Consider the following 25,680-nt stretch of genomic DNA (forward strand, 5'->3'; position numbering starts at 1 on the left):
GATAATTATTAATTAGCACTTGGCTAGCACAGACCATTAGACCATCAAGTTGTGCATTTAGAGAACCCAGTGTGTACAGATGAATACTTAAAATATTTAGATATTTAACATAAAGAGGAATAGGTGTGAAGAGTACGTATATTATGGAGTGCCTTTGTGCCAATTACATTTTAATTTTAACATGTTTTCTTTGCTTTTTCCTCTTCTCTTTATTATTAGTATGTTTCAAAATCCCAAACCCACCTCAGTGTTTTGCCTGGATGTGAATTTCTGAGAAGAAAATGCCTCATAATAATAGAAACCATTACAGTTTTATTCACCTGTAGTCATCTCAGTATTTGGTGTAATTGGTGGCCAGACATTACGGATAGGTGAAGTAACGTATAGACTTCATTTAAGTCCATAACTTCACTATATACCACTTTTCTAAATCTTTAATCAGAGCTCTTACTGAGTCTCGTGTCTCCTCCTGCCTCCAGGACATCTCCATCTGGATGTCTGCCCGCCATCTCAAACTCAGTATGTCCAAGACTGAACTCCTTATCTTCCCTCCCAAACCCTGCCCTTTCCCTGACTTTCCAGTCACTGTAGATGGCACTACCATCCTTCCCGTCTCACAAGCCCACAACCTTAGTGTCACCCTCGACTCTGCTCTCCCGTTCACGCCTCACATCCAGTCCGTCACCAGAACCTGCCGATCTCACCTCCACAACATCGCCAAGATCCGCCCTTTCCTCTCCATCCAAACCGCTACCTTGCTGGTTCAATCTCTCATCGTATCCCGACTGGATTACTACATCAGCCTCCTCTCTGATCTCCCATCCTCCTGTTTCTCCCCACTTCAGTCTATACTTCATGCTGCTGCCCAGATCATCTTTGTCCAGAAACGCTCTGGGCATGTTACTCCCGTCCTCAAAAATCTCCAGTGGCTGCCTGTCAACCTACGCATCAGGCAAAAACTCCTCACTCTCAGCTTCAAGGATCTCCATCACCTCGCCCCCTCCTACCTCACCTTCCTTCTCTCCTTCTACAGCCCAGCCCGCACCCTTCGCCCCTCTGCTGCTAACCTCCTCACTGTACCTCATTCGCGCCTGTCCCACCGTCGACCCCCTGGCTTGGAATGCCCTCCCTCCACACATCCCCCAAGCTAGCTCTCTTCGTCCCTTCAAAGCCCTATTGAGAGCTCACCTCCTCCAAGAGGCCTTCACAGACTGAGCCCCCTTTTTCCTCTCCTCCTCCCCATCCCCCCACCCTACCTCCTTCCCCTCCCCACAGCACCTGTGTATATATGTTTGTACAGATTTATTACTGTATTTATTTTACTTGTACATATTTACTATTCTATTTACTTTGTTAATGATGTGCATTTAGCTATAATTCTATTTGTTCTGACGACTTGACACCTGTCCACATGTTTTGTTGTCTGTCTCCCCCTTCTAGACTGTGAGCCTGTTGTTGTGTAGGGACCGTCTCTATATGTTGCCAAGTTGTACTTCCCAAGTGCTTAGTACAGTGCTGTGCACACAATAAGTGCTCAATAAATATGATTGAATGAATGAATAATAAAGCCAGTATCGAAGTATGCAAACAACAGAATAAACAAAAAAATCAGATTCTGAATGGCTATCCAGATTGTTCTAGCTCAAGAACAGGGTTTCAAACAAGGCTGTACCTTTGCTTCCTCTTAGTATGCATATTGAAATGTGGCAATTAAACAAATTAACAGCTACAAAAGTCTTTTAAGTGATGTTCCTCAAAAGGATTTTGTATGAATGCATAATTGTGTAGATTGGTCAATTGGTGTCGAACAGTTTCCGATTCATAGCGACTCCTTGGACCTACTTTCTCCAGAGCATCCTACTTTCGCCTCGTTCTGGCATGTGTGTCCATTGAGTTTTCTTGGTAAAAATATGAATGTGGCTTACCATTGCCTTCTTCCTCGCATAATCGTGTATCGTTGTAAATTGGAAATGTATTACACAATGGTCACCAAAATTTATTTAATGCAGGAGAGGCGATGTTCAAATTCTGATGGTCAAGCTGATATATAGATTGTAGTTTGCTTATTTATCTGGGTAACTGTATTCCATTTCTCTAGCCATTTTACATAATGATTTTCTATGTATTGTTACAGACATCTCAACAACGAGCATGCCTTGGACGATAGAAGTACAGCCCAATGTAGAGTACAAATGCAGGTTGTACAGCAGTTAGAGCTACAGGTAAATTCATTTTAATATTATCTCATTATTTTTACTGCTAATTAAAATTCAAATTTTTACAGTAATGCAGTGAGTCTACTCATTATGACCAAAACGAAGCACCTGTGGTTGTTGTTTTGAACCCATATTTTAAAAATATCCAATTTGCAGTTAATATTTATGGATACATGTGCTTAAATGGAGATTATATCGCAAAGTATGTACATTTATACAGAGGTCATTTTAGAATTTCAAAATCCGTTGAAAGGTTGTTAATGGTTTTACATGCAAAGGAAATAGTTAAGTTTTGGGGTATGGGGTGTCCATGGTTCAGAATTTGGGGAATTTGGGAGATGTTTAGTGTAGGCTACATACACTTCAAAAATATTCTTGTCTAGTATGTTAGTAATCCCTCCTATATTAGCAATATTCATTTCTTTGTATAATTAGTAGAAAATTAGTTTCTAAAAGTAAAAATTGGGTCAGAATTGGAGATTATTAAAATGCACAATTGCAGAAGTCTGACCCCACAAACCCCATTTATGCAACGGAGTTCCAAAATGCTTTTGAGTGCTTTATGACTCACTATGGCTTAATCTTCTGGCAGGGTTACTGTGTATGTGTAGGCAAGAGGTTAGCAAAGGAAGGGAAATTAAAACAATGTTGTACATTATATAGTTACCAGCCTTTGAAAAGCCTATTTTGTATGCAAGACAGCAGTGTAGAGATATATAGAAAGCCCTGGGCTAAGTACAGAAGATAATTACATTTGGAATTTTACTGAGTTAAGTCATTTACAGCTTCAAATAGTTGCAGAGAAAAAATCAGCAAAAATACACTTCAACTTTTTGTTGTGACTTTTCAAGATAGAAATTATTTTTTAAATTGGTTATCATCTTATCTTTCAGGGACTCTTCTTGGTTAGATATTTCATAAAGTTTACTTTTAGTGAGAGGATTTTCTATTCTATTGTGTATGAATGATATGAGCTGTTTTAATATTGCTTTTCAAAATCAAAGTATCAGTCATAAAATATCAGAGTCATGAAGAAACTCTTATGAGAAATGGCCTGTTATTTTAACACATTTTGGGGGCATTAAGAAAAACTCTAGACTTACTGGGCGATTGAAATGAGGCATCATCTTTCACTAAGATGTAATCATGGTTTCTATCCCTAGACAAAGTGGGAGAACATATTACAGAGGGGACAAATTATGGATTCCTGTTTTTATTTGGGATTTCCAGAGAGCTATTGCTTGAAATATATTGGTGTTGCTTGTTATAAAATAGTATTAGTAAAATAATTTGGTTATGTCATTTATTTATAAATTAGCTACACTTGACATTATACCCATTGGCTTTCTGAAGCCTAAATTTGTGGTAGAGTCAACTCTTAGTTATTTAGCAGCTGCTTATCCAGGCCCTTTGCTTTTGCCTTGTACTGTGTGCTTTTTGAGCCTTGATTCTCATTAGATATTCTTAACAGGAAGAATAAGGGTAAAGAAGTAAATTTTGCCACCCATTAATGAGTATGAACTAAGTTTTGGCTTGGGAGGGGTTGGCATTATTGGCTAAAATGAGGCTTTTGGTTTATGTCCAGCTTTAATTTATCAATACCTACCTTTTCACCTATTAGCATGAATAACTGAAAGTTGGCTGCAGTGATTTTGCACCTTAGTGGAAAACAACATGTGGCATGATAATGCTTTGGGTTTTATGTGGCTGTGATATCACCATGGTCTTAATATTTTTCCTTAGAATTAATATCAAAATCCGATATACAGTTTGCTTCTCCTCAGATCAAATTCTTCCAAAATGATTACACAGATTAGATCAGTTATAATACTCAGTGGCTGTATCAGCACAATCCATGTGAAATGGAAGACTGAGCAATTATGCAGTTGATTTACTTCTTGTACCCTAACCTAATAATTCAGCCTCTAAAGTGTATTCTTTGGCTAGAGTTTAGACTCCCTTCATGGAGCAAATCAACCATAAAATTGTTCAATCCTCTTCTTAATTTGGGCCTTACTGCTCCAACCATTGATTGCCAAAAATGTGGTGAAGGATAAATGGGGAGAAGTAGAGACGCTACATGGGACATTAGAAAACTGTTTATTCAAATCAGAAGAGAGTGAAAAAAAAATTGAGAATTTAGGAAATAAGAAATGCTTGTGGGGATTCAGAAAACATGGTATATCTTGCTTTTTTTTTAAGTGAACCTAATCAGTTTTTAATGGATATAGGAAGATCTGGAAGTGTGTACTTGGCTCTCAAAGTAGAAAAGAGGAAACATTGTCTTTAAAAAAAGCTATACAGTATTAAATCTTTAGATGATAACTGCCATCCCATGTATTATCCCATTCTTGTTATCAATACAAATATCACTTGGACACAACTACAATATTTATACAGCTCTTTGGTTGCAAAGACTTTGTACTCAATGTAAGTGTTCTTTAAAAGTCCTTTCCTTTCATCATACCATTATTTCATTTTCACGGACTAGTGGTATGACCAGCGTGGCCTAAGTCTTCAATAAATAGCCCTGATTGATTGATCTATGTAGCTAGGCAGAGAGGCAGCATGCAGAGGGCAGGAATCAGGAGAAGAAAGAGAGTTCAGTTGGGAACTCACAGCCTCCTTTCTGCCTGGACTTCCCCTCCCCTTCTTATCCAGCAGATCATGCTCTCCCCATCTTCAGAATCTTTCTGAAATCATATCCCCTTTAAGAGTTCTTCCCTCATGAATCTCTCATCTCCTCATCTTAAATTTCCCCCAACTGCCAATTCAGCACTTGTGCACTATCTGAGAATTTAGCTACTCACAATGTACCCCCCACCCCCAAACTGCAACCCACACACCAGCCCCCAAAAAGCACTTATGTATCTATTTTTCTACTCAGTTACTTTCTCCATCAGTGATTTATTTCAGCGTCTGTCTCCCCTACTAGACTGTAAATTATTTTAGGTCAGGGATCATGTCTATTAATTCTATTGTACATTCCCAAGCACTTAATACTGTGCTTTGCACACAGGTGTTCAGTAAATATCATTGATTGATTTGATCTCGAGCAATTTCTCTTGAATGTTTGTGGATATATGAAGTTATCAGCAATAATAATAATAATACATGTGGCATTTGTTAAATGCTTACTATGTGTCAAGCACTGTTATAAGTATGGGGGAGATCCAAGATCATACCGGTCAGATACAGTCCTCGTCCCACCCAGAGCTCACAATCTAAGAAGACTGTGAGCCCCCTGTGGTACTGGCACTGTATCCAACCTGATTAATTTGTATCTGCCCCAGTGCTCAGAACAGTGCTTGAGACATAGTAAGTGCTTAACAAATATCATTAAAAAAATGGAGAACAGGTATTGAATCCCCATTTTATAGATGAGATCACCTAGGCACAGTGAAGTGAAGCATGTGGCACAACTGGGGTTACAACCCACATCCTCTGACTCCCAGACCCAAGCTCTTTCCGTTAGGTCATGCTGTTCTTCTTAGCAAGGAGAAAATTAGGCACAGTTTAAATTATAGAATGGTGCACATTGAGCCCAATTTTACCTTCTGTAAAAGGGGAGAAAGAGGTGCCATAAATTTGGTAGCACTGGAGGTCTGTTTGGGATAGGGTTGGGTTTTGGAGGTGGGAGTACATGGTCATTCATTCATTCAGTTATATTTATGGAGTACTTACTGTGTGCAGAGCACTGTACTAAGGACTTGGGAAAGTACAACACAACAATAAACAGTGACATTCCCTGCCCACAACTCCATCATCGGTATCAATGAATCAGTGGTATTTATTGAGTGCTTACTTTTTGCAGTGTGGCTTTGTCTGCTGTCTTCTGCCTCTATGATCTCCTTAACATACCCTAAGATAGCAGGGAAGACCACAGACCATAAAGGTAGCAGGAGCACAATTGCTACATAAGAATGAATATTCTGTTGGACTCAGAAGGGATAAAGAAAGAATGCTCTCCTCTACGTTTCCAAAGATGTATCACTGTAACTTCAGGATCTACCCAGAAGAATTGGGCAGGTTACAGTTAGCATGAGTGAATTTACATTTTGAACAAGGAGAAGTAGGGTGGCTTAGTGGAAAGAACACAGGCCTGGGAGTGAGGAGACTGGCATTCTAATCCCGCTCCACCAGTTGCCTGTTGTGTGACCTCTGGCAAGTCGCTTATGTATTCTGTGCCTCAGTTTCCTCATCTGTTAAATGGGGATTAAATACCTGTTATCCCTCCCTTAGACTGTGAGCTCCATATGGGACAGGGACTGTGCCTGACCTGATTATCTTGTATCTCCCCCAGTGCTTAAAAAATACTAGTACAGGCATAATCTCTTTCCTAAACTAATGCTGGTTTGGATAGATTTAACAGGCTGAATTTCTAGTTTAGTACCTTCAGTTGAGTTAGTGTTCAGAGCTTTCTCACACAGTGTCCTGAAAAGCCCTTAAAACTTCTTTTAAATTTCATTCATTCATTCAATCGTATTTATTGAGTGCTTACTGTGTGCAAAGCACTGATCTTGATGAATGGTGATGTGTTATTAATGACACTGTAGCTCTATATTTGCAAACTACTTTTCCTGGCTAAATGAAAAAAGAAGGAGTTTTGAGAAATTTTTTGGATTTTTCACTTCTGTGTGTTCCTTTGAAACCAGGAACTTATTTTTCATAATTAAAATTCTGCAGAACTACACAACCATTTGAATTCCTAGACTCTGACTGGGTATTAGTGTGTTGTGAGTCTGCCTTAAATGTTGAGAGACTCTTTAATAATAACATTTAAGGAATGTTAAAATGGTGACAGAATACAATAAAAGAGAGGAAATTCATGAAGTGGAGTGAAACAAACCATATGTTTTCTAACACCTGAGCACAATAGAGTGCATTTAAGGAAATTGTTAAGGAGGTCTCATTGTGGCTGAGTGTTGGAAAATTCTAAACGTACTTAGATTTATTGGTCTGGGACACAAAAGCATTTTGGTTGGCGAATTCTCCTCCTAACCTCCCAAGTTAGGCTTCTTGTGTATGTAGTCACCTCTTCAAACCAAAGTGTAGGGTAAAAAACCAAATAGTAAATCAGCTCATCCAGAACCATAGGTGATTAATTTATTCGATTTAGGACTTTACCCAGCAACAAAATGTACAATTATTAAAATAAATGAAATACATATATGTAAACAAATAACCCCTTTTTGTTTCTGAAAGATGAATTTAACATTTTTCAGTTTGTAGTTATGGAGATTGAAATCCAGCCCATGTGATGATTATGCAAATTTGCCTATGCAGTTTTTTGCCGATGTATACAAAATCAAAATTGAAGTCCTGCCTCATGGCAATGGGTTGGATTAGATCCTGTATGGTTATAAGCACTGGTTCATCTGTCCATGGTCTAAAAGAAATTAGGGTGGGCTTAATAGGAAATTTTATGTACTTTCCTCTTCCCTTTTTGAAGTCTTTGAAATAGCTGTATTTATTTCAAAATAACTGTCTACAAAGTCCTCCACTTTCAGGCATATCCTGGCATATGAGAAAGAACACAATGACTGAGTCTGCACAGGAAAGGCATATCTTTTGGAAATCTATTTGCAAGCTGACCAAATATTCAGGTTAGAGCTGAACATTTGGTCAGCTCTAACCTACCATTAGCAAAGATTGTGCCAAGCAGACAAGGACAATATTTCTGAGACATGAACCATTAGTTTCACTTCCAAGCCCTTATTGAAAGCCCTGACACTGGCATGTCCATCTATCTCATTTAGAAACTTCACCTACTTGTGACCAGTTTCTCTGCCCTGCTTTTGGATCTTATTTTGTTCTCAGTCATTTGGCAGCTGGTTTGCTTGAAGGGCTTTTTTTCTTGGATCTTTTCCATCTTTTTTTTTCCTCTGCTGACTAGTTACAAGAAAATCTATTACTCCCTGATTGGGTGGGTCTTCACAGGACAAAACAGATCTGTTTTGCAATCAAATAAAGAGGAACCTTTGCTAATACTTTTAGTTGCAAGTTATTAAGGAAAGGTTAGAGCCGTGAGCGTGAGGTTGAACCGGTATTTTTTTTTTACCTGTAAGATGATATCCTCAGGTACGATTACTGATTGGTCCAGAGTCTGCCTTATTGACAGCTGCTACCCAGGGGTACTGGGTGTGTCTTTTGTGAGCATGGACATTTACATGACATCACAGCTGGAATATAGGCTTAGTGAAAAACTAAACAACTGTTTTTTGCTGTTTGCTCTGGAGGACATTTTGTCTTCCCTGAGCTGCACTCCTTAGAATAAAGTTGTAAATATAGCAGTTTGTGCTGGAATTCTGTTTTTTTACCAATAAGTGGCATTAACCATCAGTCTCCCCACTCCTCAAAAACTTCAAATGATTACCCTGTTCCTATTCACATCAAACAGAGATTCCTGACTGTGGACTATAAGACATTTGGTTGTGCCGATTAGCTCTCTCCCTCCTATTTACTCACTCTCTTCTTCCACTGCATTCTAGCCCACAATCTTTGTTCTTCTCAAGCTAACCTGTTCACTGTGCCACTCCTGCCACCCATTTCTTCCTCACATCCTCCCCATTGCCTGAAATTTCCTCCTCCTGCACATCTGGCAGGCCACTGCTCTCCCCATATTCCAAACCCTTCTGAAATCACACATCCTTTAGGCTTTCACTAATTAAGTTCATATTTCCACATTAATCAATTTATTGAGCACTTACTATGTGCAAAGCACTGTACTAAATACTTGAGAGAGTACAGTATAATAGAGTTGGCAGACCCGATCCCTGCCACAAGGACCTTACAGTTTAGAGGAGGAGACAGTGAAATAAATTACAGACAGGAGAAGTGGCAGGGTATTAGTATGTAAGCACTGTGGGGCTGAAAGTGGAGTAAATATTAAGCACTTAGAGGATCCAGACTCAAGTGCATAGGCAATGCAGAAAGGAGAGTGAATAGGGGAAATGAGGGCTTGGGGAAGGCCTCTTGGAGAAGATGTGATTTTAGAAGGACCTTGAAGATGGGGAGAGTGGTGGTCTGTCAGATATAAAGTGGGAGGGAGTTCCAGACCTGAGAGAGGACACAAGAAAGGTGTTGGCAGTGAGATAGATGAGATAATAATTGTGGTACTGTTAAGTGCATACTATGTGCCAAGCACTATACTAAACACTGGGGTAGATACAAAATAATCAGGTCCCATGTGGGGTTCACAGTCTAAGTTCTTCATTTTGCTGATGAGGGAACTGAGGCATAGAGCAGTTCAGTGACATGCCCAAGGTCACACAGCAGGTACGTGGCAAAGTCAGGATTAGAACCCAGGTCCTCTGGCTCCCAGCCCCATGCTCTTTCCACTAGGTTATAGTTCTTCCCTTCTAGGTACAGAGAGTAGGTTGGTATTAGAGGAATGTGGGTTGGGTTGTTGAAGGAGATCAGTGAGGTAAATTAGGAGGTGGAAAGCTGACTGTGTGCCTTAAAGCCTGTTCAGCACTTCTGTGCCATCTGAGCTGTTAAATACCCACATCCTCCTGTAGCACTTTTTTTTTTTTAACATATCTTACATACCTTGTTACCTCAGCACTAACTCATGTACATATCCCCTTTTCTGTCTTCCTCCTATCTGTAGCTTATTTCAGTTCCTGGTTACCCCATTATATTGTAAATTCCTTGAGGGCAGAGATCATGCCTACTAATTCTATTATCCTCTCCCAAGTGTTTAGTATAGTGTTTCAAACACAGTAGGCCCTCAATCAATAATGTTAATTGATTGATCAGAGGGAAGGGGAATAAATTGAAACTCAAATGTTTCACTTTTGTTTCTTGTAAGCAGTTTGGGTGAAAGAGGAGGTTTAAATGAGTGGATAATTGAAGCTTTGAGACTACTTGTGGATTTCAGTTATCTCTGGAAACCTGGACACAAACTTCAGATTTCTAAATCAGTTTTTGAAAATAAAAACTATTAAGTTCTTTAAAGCCAAATTTTATGTTTTCTTCTTAATTGATTTTAAGTGACAAATTGAAATACTTTGAGATTGACTAGGATTTCATTTTTCCGGTCCTAACACTGAAGGTCTCTCATTTTCATCTCCCTTTTTCAAACAGCTGCCCAGAGCACTGGGGAATTGGAAAAGAGGAAATATGGGAGGAGAGAGAATATAAAACTGAATAGCAAGAGTATATGAAAACATACCCTATACTACCCAGATTGTGAAGGGCAGGGAAGTTGAAAATTTCTCCTGTGCCACAGAAATGGTGTAAAGAGGTGTTTGCCCATAAATAAATGCAAGTCAGTGCCATAGGAAATATGCTTTATTCATATTCAATATACTAGCAATTCAAATGGTATATTTGGTGCAGTACAGGTAAAGCCTTGTTAAAAAAATGCAGCATAGAGAACTATGAGAAGAGGAAATGAAGGCCCCATTACATTTTCAGTACTAATGGTATGTTTTGTGCCTTGGTTTTCACAGGCATCTTTAATTAAAATCCACAGATAGTTCCAAAACCCTAATTATCTATTAGTTTAAACCTCCTCTTTCACCAAAACTGCCAAGAGGAAAAACAAATGATAAATTTGAGTTTCAATTTGATCCCCTTCCCTCTGTTAGAGGGTTAATGAGTCCTAAAATAGCAGCAGACGTGAGGAAGAGGAGACGCAGGAAACCTGAATAATGTACTGACTGTATAATCAGTCCTTGATAATGTTCTCCCTTCAAAGTAAGAAACTGTTTCACAGGATACACAACACAGCTATTTGGTTATTTTGATTATAAATGCAGGCCAGTGCAATATTATTACACATCTCAGCCCCATCTTGTTAAGTTTCAGATGACACCATAGACCACCTGACTGAACTTGAAATGAAATATGAAGTAGATTTCTCCTTTTGGCATCAGGAATTTTGCTACCAGTTGATATGCAAGAAGTGATCAATCCAAATGAAGTCATCTGCTGTGTGCAGAGCACTGTACTAAGCCTTGAGGAACTAAGCACTTAGTACAGTGCTCTGCACACAGTAAGTGTTCAATAAATGCCATTGAATGAATAAGCCCTCAAGGAACTTATGTCCTAATAAAGGAGGCAGTCACCATAAATTGACATTAATAGTTAGGAGAGAATAATAAAAGTAGTAGTAATAGTATTTTTAAAGCACTTACTGTGTGCAGTGCACTGTACTGAACACTAGGAGAGAATACACAGTTGGGAATTAGACACCATCCCTGTCCATCGGAGGCTCACAATCTATGAATAGATATAATCTAATGAATAGATATAAAGAAAAGAGGCAAGCAAATGAATAATGAATAAACAGAAATGGCATAAGGGAAATTAATCAAGGATATTGCTTGAAAGAGATGACTTTTGAATTGGAAAGAGAGAAGCAATGGCCTAGTTCATTCAAGCATTGCTACTTGCCTACTCAGTGACCCTGGGCAAGTCATTTAACTTCTCTGTGCCTCAGGTTCCTCATTTCTAAGATGGGGATATGATACCTGTTTTCCCTTCCCCTTAGGCTGTGAGCCTCACACAGGGATCAGTCCCTGTCTGATCTGCTCTATATTATATGTACTGCATCAGTTAGTGCCGATCCAATCTAAGTGCTTAACAAATACCACAGTTATAAATAAAGAGAGGTGAAGTGTGTTTTGGTGAAGCTGAAGGGTGGTAGGGAAAAAAAGTGTAAGCAATAGGTGAAGGACAGTTACGACGTTATTGTAGATAGACTGAAGAGGATGAACTCAGGTGTAGCAGGAGAAGAAATGAGGGATCAAAGCTGTGTTTAGTATTTCTTATTCAGTATGGTAGAAAAAAGCCCAAATTCGAAAATTATGACTTGGCAACATATTCAATATGAACATTTATACCCATAATGGATGACCTATAAATAATAAAACTAGACAGCTGAGGCAGAGAATACTTTTGGTTTGAATGTCCCCAAATATAAGCACCATTTCCTGACATTTTGATTCTTGTAACTGAATCACTGAAAAGAGAACAATGAACATTTTTGTTTTGAACATTTTAGCTTGCCTTTATTATAAATATGGTAATATTTTCATTTCCTGTTTGTGGAAAGATTATTTCTGAATTGAAGAAAAGTTGGAGGTAATGTAGACTGGTAATAGGCTTGACAAATTAGCATAAAACATATCCATCTCCCCCTGTAATTGGCTCCTCTTATTCCCTCCCGCCCCCCCCCCCCCAAAAAAAAAACAGTGGCAAAATACAGAAATAAGACTATCCACCAACCCATGGTTGCCATCTCCTTCCTTTTTCAAGTCTGGAATTTTACGTTGGAGTGTTTATGGCCATAGGAACTTTTCATTCATTCATTCAATTGTATTTATTGAGCGCTTACTGTGTGCAGAGCACTGTTCTAAGCTCTTGGAAAGTACAATTCAGCAATAGAGACAATCCCTGCCCACAACAGGCTTATAATCTAGAAGCTTTCTTCAGCTCCCCTCCAGTGGGAGCATGTGGAGATGAAAGTGAAGATGTGGAGATGGAAGGGTGGATGTTGGCACCAAAAGTTTTTGGATTTGTAGTCCTCAAACAAATGGATTCATTAATGGTCATATATGAAGTTTCAATCCCAGAAGCACAGAAATGTCATTAGAGATCTGGAGATTTTCATGAGAAGATGGTAGATATTTCGCAAATTCTGGAGATTCTGCTCAGAACCGAGAGATGTGGCAATCCTACCTCATCTGCATACTACTTAATCATATTTATTGAGCACTGTACTAAGTGCTTGGGAGAGTACAATATAACAGAGTTGATAGACACTTGCCTACTGATAGACCTTATAAGCTTTGGCACAAATCCCTTCCTCCTTTGTTTCTCGGGACATGGCTCATGAGACCAGGCGTTCTCAGGAGGAATATTTTGGGCTGTGCCTGCCTGCTTGTTATGCTCTATTTTGCAACATCTTCCTGTGTCCTCTTCCTAATGTTCTTTTGGGTCTTTAAGACTGACTCAGGGAATGAGGCAATCAAGAAGACTTGTGTCTGCAAAAATTCCTCTTCTTTCTGTAGAAAGCATACTTCTGAGGATCAAGAGTGTTTTCTCCAAACTTTATTCTAAATGTAATCCTAAAATTTTAGTGCTGCTCTCTTAGAAACTGACCATCACCCTTTGTAATGAATGCCTCAGTATCCACCACAGTAGTTAATGAATGTGTTTTTGCAAAGTTAAAAGTAAAGTGACATCAACTGGCAATAGTAGCCCATTTGGTATATTTTTCAGTACTAAAATAGAACAAAAAAATAGCTCTAGAGCTAATTTTCCTTGGGCCTGAAAAGGATTGGATAACAAGCATGATTCACTGTTGTCTTTTAGCTGTCAGTGCTATGCTGAACTCTTTGGTGCCAGCAGGTCTAGAGCTCTCCAGTTAAGGACTAATGCATTTTGCATTGGGAAATCCTAACACCCGGCACCACAAGTTAGTTTTAGTTTGGCAATGGATATATAGATTTCAAAACAATTAAGCAATAAAAACTGTTTTGTCATGAGCCATGGTGCCTACAGTTTAATTAGAAATAAGCATCATTCTGGATGTTAATATTGTAATACATTTTATTCATAAAAGTAACTGTGCATTCATTTTTTTCTCCAGCTTTCAAAAGACAAAGAGCGCCTGCAAGCTATGATGACACACCTGCATGTGAAGTCAACTGAACCAAAAGCCACCCCTCAGCCTGTGAGTACTGATCTGTGCAGTGAGAGAACAAAGCCTCACGACATCCTCTTTTTCTTGTTCCCCACCCCATAGTATAATAAGAAGTGTGCCCTACTTTAGAAGACTGTCAAATGAAAAGAAAACTGCTTCTCTATAGTTAGGAGACTTAAGAATAGTGTGTTTAAACTTGGCTAAATTTTCAGAACAGCTGCCATCCTCCCCACCCCCCTCTTAATTCTTATCTTTGAGGGATTTAAAACTAGTCAACCCTTTCCTAAGTGCATGCAGGCAGATAGTGTTTAATTTAAGACAATATATTCTTATGTATGCCTTCTAAGCAAAGGTAGTTGGCATCTGAGATGTAAGATGGTGTCTAAACAAAGTCCTATCTTGGGCTTTATCCCATACTGTAAATTACAGTTTAGCTGTTGTGTTTCTCATATCCTTATATTGCTAAAAAAATTCCTAGTAACTTAAACTGATTATTCAAAATGGAGAGATTGCTTTGCTTCTTGACTTTAAGATTTGTAAGATTTAAAGGTACACTGCCTTTATTTGATTTTGCTTTGAGTCGCTGTGTGAAAATTAATTGAGCGTTGACAATCTATAGTTAGTACCAGCAATTTTAATCAATATGCAATGATGCAGCATAATGGCAGAGTATTGGGTTATCTGTTTGGACTGATGTTTTTTTTTCTATAAATAAAGCAAACATACACCCATATATGTATGATTTGTTGTGATAGAAATAAAACGGAGTCAGACTATTAGCCCAGCAAATATGGTAGCCTGCCAAGATGCAGTTGGCAGACAAAATTAATGTCTGAAACAGAACACATTACAGAGATATAGAACATAAAATCATTAAACACTTCTCACATCCATTTTACTAGAAAAGAATTCTCCTTTTCTGTGTGTTTTACAATAAATGGATTCAAAAGTGGATAGGCTACTAAAAGAAATTATGAGCTAATCATTACTGGGGGAGCAGTGGACAACTCTACTGAACACAGAGACTACTTGGAGGAAGGAAAAATGGGGATAATGTTAACCTAGCTAAATAGGCCCGTTAGACACCTGAAATTACTTGGGTGACCTTTTGTCATATGGCTGCAACCAATCACACAAGGAAGTGATGTCCTTGGAAACTGTCTGGCAGCCTTCTTCAGATTGCTTTAGTCTTCAGGTGACTGTTTCCTTCCCTACATGGTGAGCTTGAGTCTACAGACCAAGCAACCTGGGGGAGGATGAGATTTAGCTTCTATCTCTCTGGCTGGATTAAAAATAACAATGGCAGAATTATGTTTGGGTCTCAAACACTAGGACAGGGGTCTTTCAAAGCATCAGTGCCCCTCAGGAGGAAGGATTAAATACTAAAGAGAGGTAATTGCAAGAAGCTGTGTACTGCTCAGCTACTGATCAGTTCAGAGTATTGGCAGGCAGCACCATACAGAAGCTTGCAAAAATGCCAGTTGGTGTCACCATAAAGGCTGGTGCGAGGAAGCCAATAAACAGGGAAAAGCGACACAAGAAAGATTCTGGGAAAGAAGGTTTGTCTTGATTGGTATTAAAAAATGTTTTACATTCTAGAAAATTATAGCTTTGATGGGGACCTCCTACTAAATTTATTTTTAACTGCTCTATTGAAAATTCTGTACCACTAGTCAACATTATCTCTCAGTTGCTCAGCACAGTGTTTCTTTATTAAAAGAAATAGGCACGAATATTTTTGACTGAAAAATTAATAGCTTTTGAATTCGTACACAGCAGGTTTTCTTTTGCAAAGAAGTCCAATATCGCTGCACAGCACTTCTATAACCATTTATTTAGAGTCCAAGTCAAACCTTTGACAGCTAGAGCAGTGTTACAAGCCAACATAAAGAACTCCAAGATGTAAACCAACAATAGGCAGTCTGTGTGAGGTTTGCCATTGTCAAATACATAGATTGTTTGGATTAGTTTATGTAAATGTACTGTTATATTACCCTTTGAAAAAAAAGATCACATTTGTGTATGAAAAGTGGTTTCGTTCACAGGCAGCATTATAAATTCCTTACCCTTTAACTTACATGTTAGAAGTAAAAATTGGTGCCTGACAGGCCTATATTGTGTGATGCTCTGTTGTTGGATTGAAGCTCCCTTCTTTTCATTTATTGAAAAATAGAAAATGTTATTATAGATACCATCTTATAAATCAGAAATTATTAAAATACATATAGGTGAAGCTTTTGGAAATTAATTATAAAGTGTAGATGTAGACTATTTTACATAGATTGTGCCTTCCCGGTTTTAAAAAAAGCAGCCTTCTTTGCAAACCATTTCTTTTAACTCATGTGACCATGATTAACAGTAACACACTCTCTATAAACAGTAATTATTATTTTCCACCTAATAAGGTGTATATAGGAATGGCAGTATTCATATTTATCCATGATTTTTATAAAGTCATTAGTCCTTAATCTAAACAGACCCAGAAACTTGAACCTTAGTATTACAGTTCCTCGGTGACAAAGGAAGAGTTTGCTAAATATTTTTCCATTTCTATTCAATGCATATTTAAAAACAATGAAATTATATGAAATGTGACTAAAAATGCTCCAACTTTTAATCGGATATTGGCTGCAATTCATAGTTTGTACTGGCCAATATTATTCCATTAATTGAATCATAGAAATGGGGCATTTTAAAATCATTCTAACATCAGAACTTATACTTATTTTCTGGCATTGCCTTTTAGATCAGCCTTGACGTGGAGCAACTTTTCAGGTCCAATCAAATTAATGTGAGCATTCATTCAGTCCTTGGGTTGTTAAAAATCCTCCTTTCAAAGGGGCACCTAAAGGGCCATATGTTTCCAAACTAAGAAGACACTGAACAGCATATGAAAAATGAATATATGTAGATATGTGTATATGCATGTCTGCTAACACAAACAACATAATGTTTCAAGCATAGTTCTACTAATGAAAGTGGAATAGAGCAAAACCTTTCATTTAACTGCCTCTTGCTTTATAATGGAAATTTAAAAATCTAATTAAGTAAATGTAAAAATATGTTGTTTGGAGGTTAATAGCTCTCTTCTTGCCCTTGGGACCATAATATTTAACTACTAAAATAAATGTTTTGTAGAGTATTGTCCAGAGTATGTAACACAAAACCAAAAATTTCTATCAATTGTTTCGTTTTGATTTCTGTTTTGGAAAAAAAAGTATTACTTACATCTGTAAGTAGGCCCAAAAATGATCTTTTATGAAAGGGAAAATATATATTTTTTATACTGGTAGATGTATAATAATATATACAGGTAGACACCATCCATCTATATGAAATTGATGTAACACATTTACAGGAACTTTGGCATTTTAAATGAAATGTGTTTTTTATGTATTTTCTTTCACTCTAGCCATAGCAATTTGGATTGTTTTGAAATAGTGTTTTTAGAAACTGTAAAAACAAAGCATCATAAAAAAGACGTTTAACTGTTGAAGTAATGACTGAGCATTTTAGTTGCTGTAGCTAAACTTTATAGTTTGAAAAATAATGTTATGCAGCAATAAAAAGATTCTCAAGTACAACACACAAAAGCTGTTTTTATATACTGTTTTTCATTAAGTCCCACTCCTCATCTTGGGTTTCTTTAATATCACTGCCAATAACAACACCTGCTAAGTGATTGCTGCTTGCCAGAGCCTGCATCTAATACAGTAATATGTCCAGACTGAAATAGTAAAGGAAGGTACAGATGCTTAACAAAGCCTCCAGCCACCACCCAGCACCCTCCCTTCAGAACAGTAACTCCCCGTCAGCATCTAGAAATACAGTTTCTAAACCAGTGATTAGTTTTCAGAAATTCTCTGCAGTTAAAGCAATGGTATCAGTATAGCCCTGACCATACCAGGAGTACAAACATCCGAGAAACTATGGTTCTAAAACCATAAAATACTTCATGGTAGTAAACTGACATGGCTTGGTTCAGGTGTGCCTTTTGCTGTAAGTGACTGTTTTATGTAAGATTTTTGCATATACAAAAATAAAATTCGAATGGGACCTCGTTCAAAAGGTTTATGTCACTAATTTGTTGAGAAAAATACTTGGTTATTCATTTATCGTTTTTTAAAGGGAGAAGAGGGTTTTTTAAATAAACGTTAAGGTTAATAAAAAATTACAAGCAGGATATGAAACAGTGAAATAATTATATTATTTCATGGCAGTGTTCATTCCTTGGGTTTATAGCTGAAAATACTGTACCTCTTTTTCAAATTAAATAGAGTGGCCTGAATTTTAGCTTTTTAGCTTCTTGTTACCCTGTTTCCAACATGACAGAAATTAGTCACATACAAAATATCACAATTGTAAATTTTCTAAACCTCGCAATGTATTTTTAAAGTAGAAAATTAATATGATGAGAAAAATACAGTTTCCATCAGGAAATGAAACTCTCCCAGTCCAATCCTTTCCAGCTCTCAATCCCTGCCTAATCATCGTTTGAAACTTCAACTGCAAGCAGAAATGTAAAGCCAACTCTTTCATTTCTAATTGATGATTATATTAAGATTTAATAGTTTACAATTATGATGAATATTTCAAGATTACAACAAAACCAACATTATTCGTAGTTTGTTCTTATGTGCTAATTCCATAATTATTTTGGGGGACTCCATTTTATAGTTAGCCCTTAATTAAAAATGCAGGTTTGATTTGAAAATATGGCCTCTTTGTAATCCTTCCCCACCCTCTTTATCTTTTCTTATAACCTTAACCCTCCAAGATCAGTGCTCTTCAAGACTAGTGGATGCCATCATCAAACAAAAGTTTAAAAGTAAAACTTCTATAGTAATTGACAAGGTCGACATTTCATTAACTTGTTGGTTCAGTCTGCAAATGGTTGTGTGAGGTTCAACACCCTATTCTCGGGGTTCCAGCTTTTTGTTCTTCCTTTTCTCACAGACTGCAGTCATGTTTAATTTGGAAACTGGGCTCCTTTGGCAAATTAGCAATTAGAACAATTTTGTGGGAATATGTATATGTGTCATTAGTTTTCCTGCAAATTAATAGCAAGAGCAAAGATCAGGCAGAAATTTTCCACTTGACTGCAGCTCCTCTGTTGAGATTTGGCACTTTGTTTTGGAACGGCCACAGCTGCTCAAAGCCACAGTCTTCCTCTAGGAACTGTCTTTTAATTAGTTTACCTCATAGCCATTATTACAAATATTACTGCCTCCCCTCCTTGAAATAAAATTACTGTTTCTACAAAATATTCCAGTGACATCTTGCACCACTGCACATTGATGGTGGGGTCATTCGAATGCAGCGTTTAATCATTAGATCACCTCCATAAGCATCTCCTAATTAGAGTCCTTACAATACAATTTTATCTGGTAATTAGCTGAGATTGGCTGCTTCCTCTGTAGCTTATTAGTGGCAGCCCAGCAGTGGGTGTGAATCACAGTGTCATTTGTCAAGCCTGTTAAAGTCCCCCTCTTTGCTCTCCTTTTAGTGTGGATTTCTAGTTGCTACCTTTATGCAAAAGCCTAAAGAAATTTTATTTAGTTCAAATTCTTTTAGTGGAGAACACTGCCCCTTATGAATTCCTTTTTTTTCATTATACTAGTAGAAACATACTACCTGTTAAGTTTTTAAAGCAGTGAAATAGCAACTCCTTTGAAATTGATGAAACGGTATCAGAGAGAGACCGCTTATTATGTTTCTATAAGGACACTTAAAATGTAACAGATGTGTCTGCACTTAACAGGTATTTAAATTGATTTGGAAACTAATATCAACTCATCTCTCTAGTTTTGCTTCAAATGATAATACTATCCCACTGTTTGACACTATTACGCTACTGTATCCGATATTTTCTAGAACTTCCACTATTTCATTTGTAAATAGAAAAAGAATTCAAATTAGAAGAGTGCATCTATCCCATAAGAATTTAGGGTAGCTGCTAATGTCAGGTGTATTCAGGTTATTTATTGTTACCTTCTTACTTCTTTAAATACATGAGAATGAGAATCTTTACTTCATATTTGACCTGCCTGTGTGTGCATCATTCAGAAATAGTTTAATGTTGTGATGAGGAATCTTATATACATGAAAGAATATTTACCATAATTCTTTTTAGTGAAAGAAGCAAGAGATAAGTAGATCGAAATAAACCCTGTCTCTTTCTCATGGAGCGGTTTGGAATCTGGTTTAAAATAGGATCAAAAACCCTAATTAAGTGGAAGTTGTATCCATATCCAGTGCTACAATAAATGTTATCTGTGATTTAGGATTGCATATAGCTACCAGTTTTTCAAACAGCCATTAGAAACTTGAAACTTTAAAATGTGAATCAACCCTAGCATAGTAATGGGATGGTGGTGGGGATGGAGATCCTGTAGTTTTTCAAATTTGGTATGCTTAACAGTTTAGAACACTTTTGAAATGCTACACAACAGAAGTAGAATATTCTTTGCTTTTAAATTGAAGGACTGAACGAAAGAAAAAAACTGAAATAGTTGGATGTCTGTTTCTCATTGATTCCCGTCAAAATCAGAAAGGCTGATGCACCATGTTATTCTTATGTGTATTACTATTATACTGGTTAGAAACAAAAGTAGTAATAGCAGTAATAATATTTACTAAGCATTTACTGTGTGCAAAGCAGTACTAGAAGCCTTTTGAAAGGAAGCTTCCCCCTGGAACTGTAAAGAAAAAAAATAGGATGATTAAAGCCCAGACATTATCTTTCAGGTTTAGAGAAAAGCCCAACCTGAATACGTTTTCTGGTTCACAATTTTTATTATTATTACAATTACTCATTTCAATCCTATAGTTAGTGGATTTTAATGAAGGTAATGCAACAGAGCTTATTTGAGATGTTTCAACTGTGTGGTTTGCTTAATGAAAATAAACATTAAAAATACTTCAAGCAATATCTCTCCTCACATTGAGGCACTTAATCCAATATAATACTATTACATTCCCAAAGTGTGATATTTTCTTTAATGACAGTATTTATTAAGTGCTTATTACATTCCAAGCAGTGTACTAAGCTCTGGGATAGGTACAAGATAAGCAGGTAAGACACAGTCCCTGTCTCATATCAGACTTACATCCTAAGAGGAAAGGAGAACAGCTATTTACAGATGCTGAAACTGGGGCACAGGGAGGTTGTTACTTACCCAAGGTACACAATAGGCAGGTGGTGCAGCTGAGACTAGAACCTGCGTCTGCTGACTCCCAAACTATGTTAATGGTAATAATTGTAATGATTGTGGTATTTCTTAAGTGCTTACTATGTGCCAAGCACCGTACTAAGCACTTGGATAATAAGGTCCCACATGGGGTTCACAGAGTTAGGAGGAGGGAGAACAGCTATTGAATCACCATTTTGCAGATGAGGGAACTGAGGCACATAGACGTTAAATGACTTTCCCAAGATCACACAGCATGTAAGTGGCAGAGCAGGGATCAGAACCCAGGTCCTCTGCCTCACAGCCCATGCACTTTCCATTAGGCTACAGTACTTTCCAGCATGGCCTACTCTATTCAATAGGACACATTTCTATCTCTGAATTATAGTAGGTCCCATTAAATAGTCTATGCTTATCTTACCATAACAGAAGAAAAGAATTACTGTTACCAAAATAAAACGAATAGTCCTTTTTTTGGCCAAAAACATCATCATTATCTTTTAACTGGAAACCATTGTTGAAGTAAAAACTTAGCATGGTTATATCTGTTCTTAGAACCAAATAAATTTAAACATTTATTATTTGTAAAATTATTTAATTTCATTTATTTTCTCTTGAGATATATTTGATTTTTTTCCCCTTTTAGTTGAATTTGGTTTCCAGTGTCACACTCTCCAAAACAGCATCTGAGGCTTCTCCACAGAGTTTACCTCATACTCCAACAACTCCTACTGCCCCCATCACTCCTGTCACCCAAGGACCCTCTGTCATTACAACCACCAGCATGCACAATGTGGGACCTATCAGGAGGCGGTACTCTGATAAATACAATGTGCCCATTTCTTCAGGTAAAAACATTTTGTTTCAGATCATTGGATTTGTTTCGGTTAGTTCTTCTGAAATGGCACATTTCAAAGACAATGATGGTAACAGTATAATATCTCTTATTTAGCAGATATTGCGCAAAACCAAGAATTTTATAAGAACGCAGAAGTTAGACCACCATTCACGTATGCATCTTTAATTAGGCAGGTAAGTAAATTCCAAAATGAATAATTATATAAAAAAGTGTACATGCATCTATACATATTACATTGATCAAATAGATTTTAAACCATTTAGTATGCAAGCATGCTGAAACCTTTGCTATAAGGTATTTTAGAATTGCAATATATAACATAATTGCTTTTGATTAAGTATTACAATACGATGTGATTATTAGGAAATTCATTTCACACAACAGTGAAAATGAGCCTGTTTAAAGATGGCAAGTCAATTATCACAAGCTACAGTAATCTCTGATCCCTAGAATTAATCTGAGCTCTAAATAATTACTGAGCTTTAATCAGCTAGTGAAATGTTTTGCATTTCTCTTTGATTCTGCTTTATGAATGACTAATAAATTAATATTTCTGTAAGGAAACAGAAATAAAAACTCAAAACAATTAGATAATTCCATTTTGAATTTTGCTACTGAACTGTTAAATATAACCATTAATCTTTAATCATATTGTGAAATCCACCTTAATATTTCGCTCCAAATCACATTTTATATTTTTAAGAAAATACATGGTAGCAATTCTGCCGGTAAAGCCGTAAATCTACTACCTTATCAATTTACTCCACAGGCCATTCTTGAATCTCCAGAAAAACAACTAACACTAAATGAAATCTACAACTGGTTCACACGAATGTTTGCTTACTTCAGGCGAAATGCTGCAACATGGAAGGTAAGATTTCTCTTGTGCATACCTATTGTCTTTGGTTTCTGACCTGCATAGGATAGAGTCCACCAAAGCCAATGCTTTGTAATACAAGGTCATTACCTGTATATTAATTGTTTTGACCCTTACAAGGTGTGACCAGAGTCAATTGATATGTAACATAAAATTTCTTCCCTTTTGAAAAATTCTACTGCATTTCCATTTTTGCCTGTATATTTTGTGATTGCTCCTCAAGTTCATTTATGGTTGCTGCAAACAGAACAGTAAAATTCTGGGATTTTTGTTCAAAAATTTAGAATCAGAATTTAGGATACTAATCATAACCGTAGTGTAGTGCTTTAAGAAATGATGCTTCCCAACAAATTGATACCCAGTTAACACATCAAGCAAAGGAGTCATAATTTTCCCTGGTTTATTATTGAATTGAATACAAATCAATTAGTCCACTTAAGAAAAGCTAAAATAGTCCAAAAATCTAGACACCTCGTGCCTTTAGTTTCTATAATGAGCAATGTTCTGGTCCTCTAGTTGCTGGCTGTTTTGCAAACGGAGGGTGTCCACTCCTTTCCTCTGTGCTACTTCATTAGCTGATGCCATTCTTTTACATGTGAATGAATCTAGAAAGTACACTGCAGATGAAACCTCAGTGGAACACAAGGAATGACATGATTATGATGATGATAATCACAATAATACTGATTTATTCAGCACTTACTAGATGCCAAAAACTGTGCTAAGCTTGTGGTAAATACAAGATAATTGAGATAATTGCATCATACAAAGTTGTTGTCCCATATAGGGCTCACAACCTAAGAGGAAGGGAGAGGAAATAGCTCATCTCCAGTGTACAGATGAGAACGCAGAGGCCCAGAGAGATTGTGACTGATCCGAGGTCACCCAGCAGGTCACTGTCAGTGCTAGGATCAGAACCCAGGTCCTCTGGTGCCCAAGCCCATGCTCTTTCCATTAGACCACCCTGCTTCCCATTTTATGGAGTCCATCCAGTCTAGTATTCTGTCTAGCAAAATGACCTCACTGACACAGAGGTTTGTTCAGAGGAATGGTATAATTGTTGCCCTCTCTGACGTCCTTCTTTGACTTTTGAGATATATCTTCTAACAGATCCAACTTTTTCATTACAAACACTTGGAAATGGAAACACTACTGTAACTCCTGGACTATAAAAATGATTCCTTTTGTATCTTTGCCTATAATAAGTACTCACACTAGCAAAGATGTTTATAATCAGTAGTATTTAGCACTGATACTAAGTTCAGGAAGAAAAAATACAGCAGAGTTTGTAGACGTTTTCCCTGCCCAAAAGGACCTTACAGTCTAGAGTTGAGGGGCACCTATATAACAGCTTTTACAAGATTTTCATTTCTTCTGACCCATTATGAGAACCCAATTTTATGTGCACAATAATTATTACTCCCAATTCTAACTGCTGTGTATTTAAACTCCAGGTAAAGTATTGGAATGATATAATTTTAAGGTCCAGTAAATCATGATGGAACCTCAAATTGGGCTCTGAAATGAGGACTTAAAGGATATAGAGCAATGCTTGTTTTATCCATACCCAAAGCTCTTTTTCTGCTTTCTTTTAGCTCTCAGACAAATTTAATGATTCCCATAGAGAAACAACTTAAACACTGGAAGTAACATTTGAAGATTTAATTTTTTTCCTTATGGATACAACCATAGGATTAGCCAAAGTGGCAGTCTCTGTGTGAAAGCAAAAAAAAATTCTACCGTTAGCCTGTCATTTACATGTTGAAAAATGATGGCTGAGGTGAAAGTATTCAGAAAGCAATTGTACTTTTCCTTAACTTGCCTTTGTGCCCAGATTTCACTTGGCACCAGCCATCCTTACAGAAATACACAGGTGCTTCATGCAAAAATTGAGAGGAAGCCATTTTTTAAATTGGTCTCTTTTTATTAAAACATGAATAATCAAGTTGAGCATCACAGAAATACAAATACTTTGATTTTGTTTTGTTTGATATATTTGCCATGTCAAACTGTAGTTTTGGATAAACTCTTATAGCCTAAGTAATTTAATCGATGGTATTTACTGAGTGCTTTCTGTGTTCAGAGCACTGTACTAAGCCCTTGAAAAGAGAATACAGTACTGTTGGTAGACAGTAGACATGATCCCTGTCCATGAGAAGTTTACAATCTAGTGGGATCAATTAAACGAGAAACATATTTAGTGTCCCAGTTTTTTTATTTACACCTTTAGCTCAATTACACAAAATTGCATTCTAATTGGGGTCATGTGCCAAATAAAGCCAATTTCTTTGTATTTCAGAATCATTTTGAAAAAGCACGCTGAATAACATTGTATTGTAATGGTATTAGCATGAACACCACAGCATTAGAAAGAAAAAGCCCAACTTTTGTTTAACATATTCTCATGGAAAGACATAATGTTAAATGGTTCTGATAGATTGAGTTAATGCCTTCTTGGGGTTTATGTACTACTTTTATGCATATACTCACTTAAGAGGGGCAGTGATTATGAGTAACCTAAAAATCTTTGGGGTGAATGCTAGCATTTATCCAGAAGTGTATGTAGTTGAATTATGAATTCAGAAGTGTAAATAGTAGAGATAAAAAAGTGCTGCATTCCCCCTTTCCTTGTGGCAGACTTGAATGTCTGCCTGAAACATCTTCACCATTAAGAGTACAAATCTGGGAAAAATTGGACCATATCATTGATCCTGTAAGAAAAGTTCCTGCGTGACTTCGATTGCAGTTATAAAAATCTCATCATTCAGTAAGAAAAATAAGACCACATTTACTTTTGAAGTCTGCTGCATGCATGAACTTTTGTTGGGGGGGTGGTGTACGGAAGGGGTGGAGAAAAATTTCCAGCATGCATTGTTTGTTTG

General features: G+C 37.1%; 1 protein-coding gene across 8 annotated transcripts in view; it reads left to right on the plus strand.

Moving 5' to 3' along the window:
- Positions 1-25,680, plus strand: part of FOXP1 (forkhead box P1) — a 358,788-nt gene that overhangs the window by 311,102 nt on the left and 22,006 nt on the right. For 6 of the 8 annotated variants that reach the window (XM_038740740.1, XM_038740739.1, XM_038740743.1 and 3 more), the window contains 5 exons: positions 2,135-2,222; positions 13,819-13,902; positions 21,709-21,910; positions 22,015-22,094; positions 22,691-22,792. In XM_038740740.1, coding sequence (XP_038596668.1) covers positions 2,135-2,222; positions 13,819-13,902; positions 21,709-21,910; positions 22,015-22,094; positions 22,691-22,792 — 556 coding nt within the window. The remainder of the gene's footprint in view (positions 1-2,134; positions 2,223-13,818; positions 13,903-21,708; positions 21,911-22,014; positions 22,095-22,690; positions 22,793-25,680) is intronic. The other 2 variants (XM_038740742.1, XM_038740744.1) reach the window with 1 other exon arrangement.

The sequence above is a fragment of the Tachyglossus aculeatus genome, chromosome X1, assembly GCF_015852505.1.
Source record: "Tachyglossus aculeatus isolate mTacAcu1 chromosome X1, mTacAcu1.pri, whole genome shotgun sequence".
Lineage (NCBI taxonomy): Eukaryota > Metazoa > Chordata > Mammalia > Monotremata > Tachyglossidae > Tachyglossus > Tachyglossus aculeatus.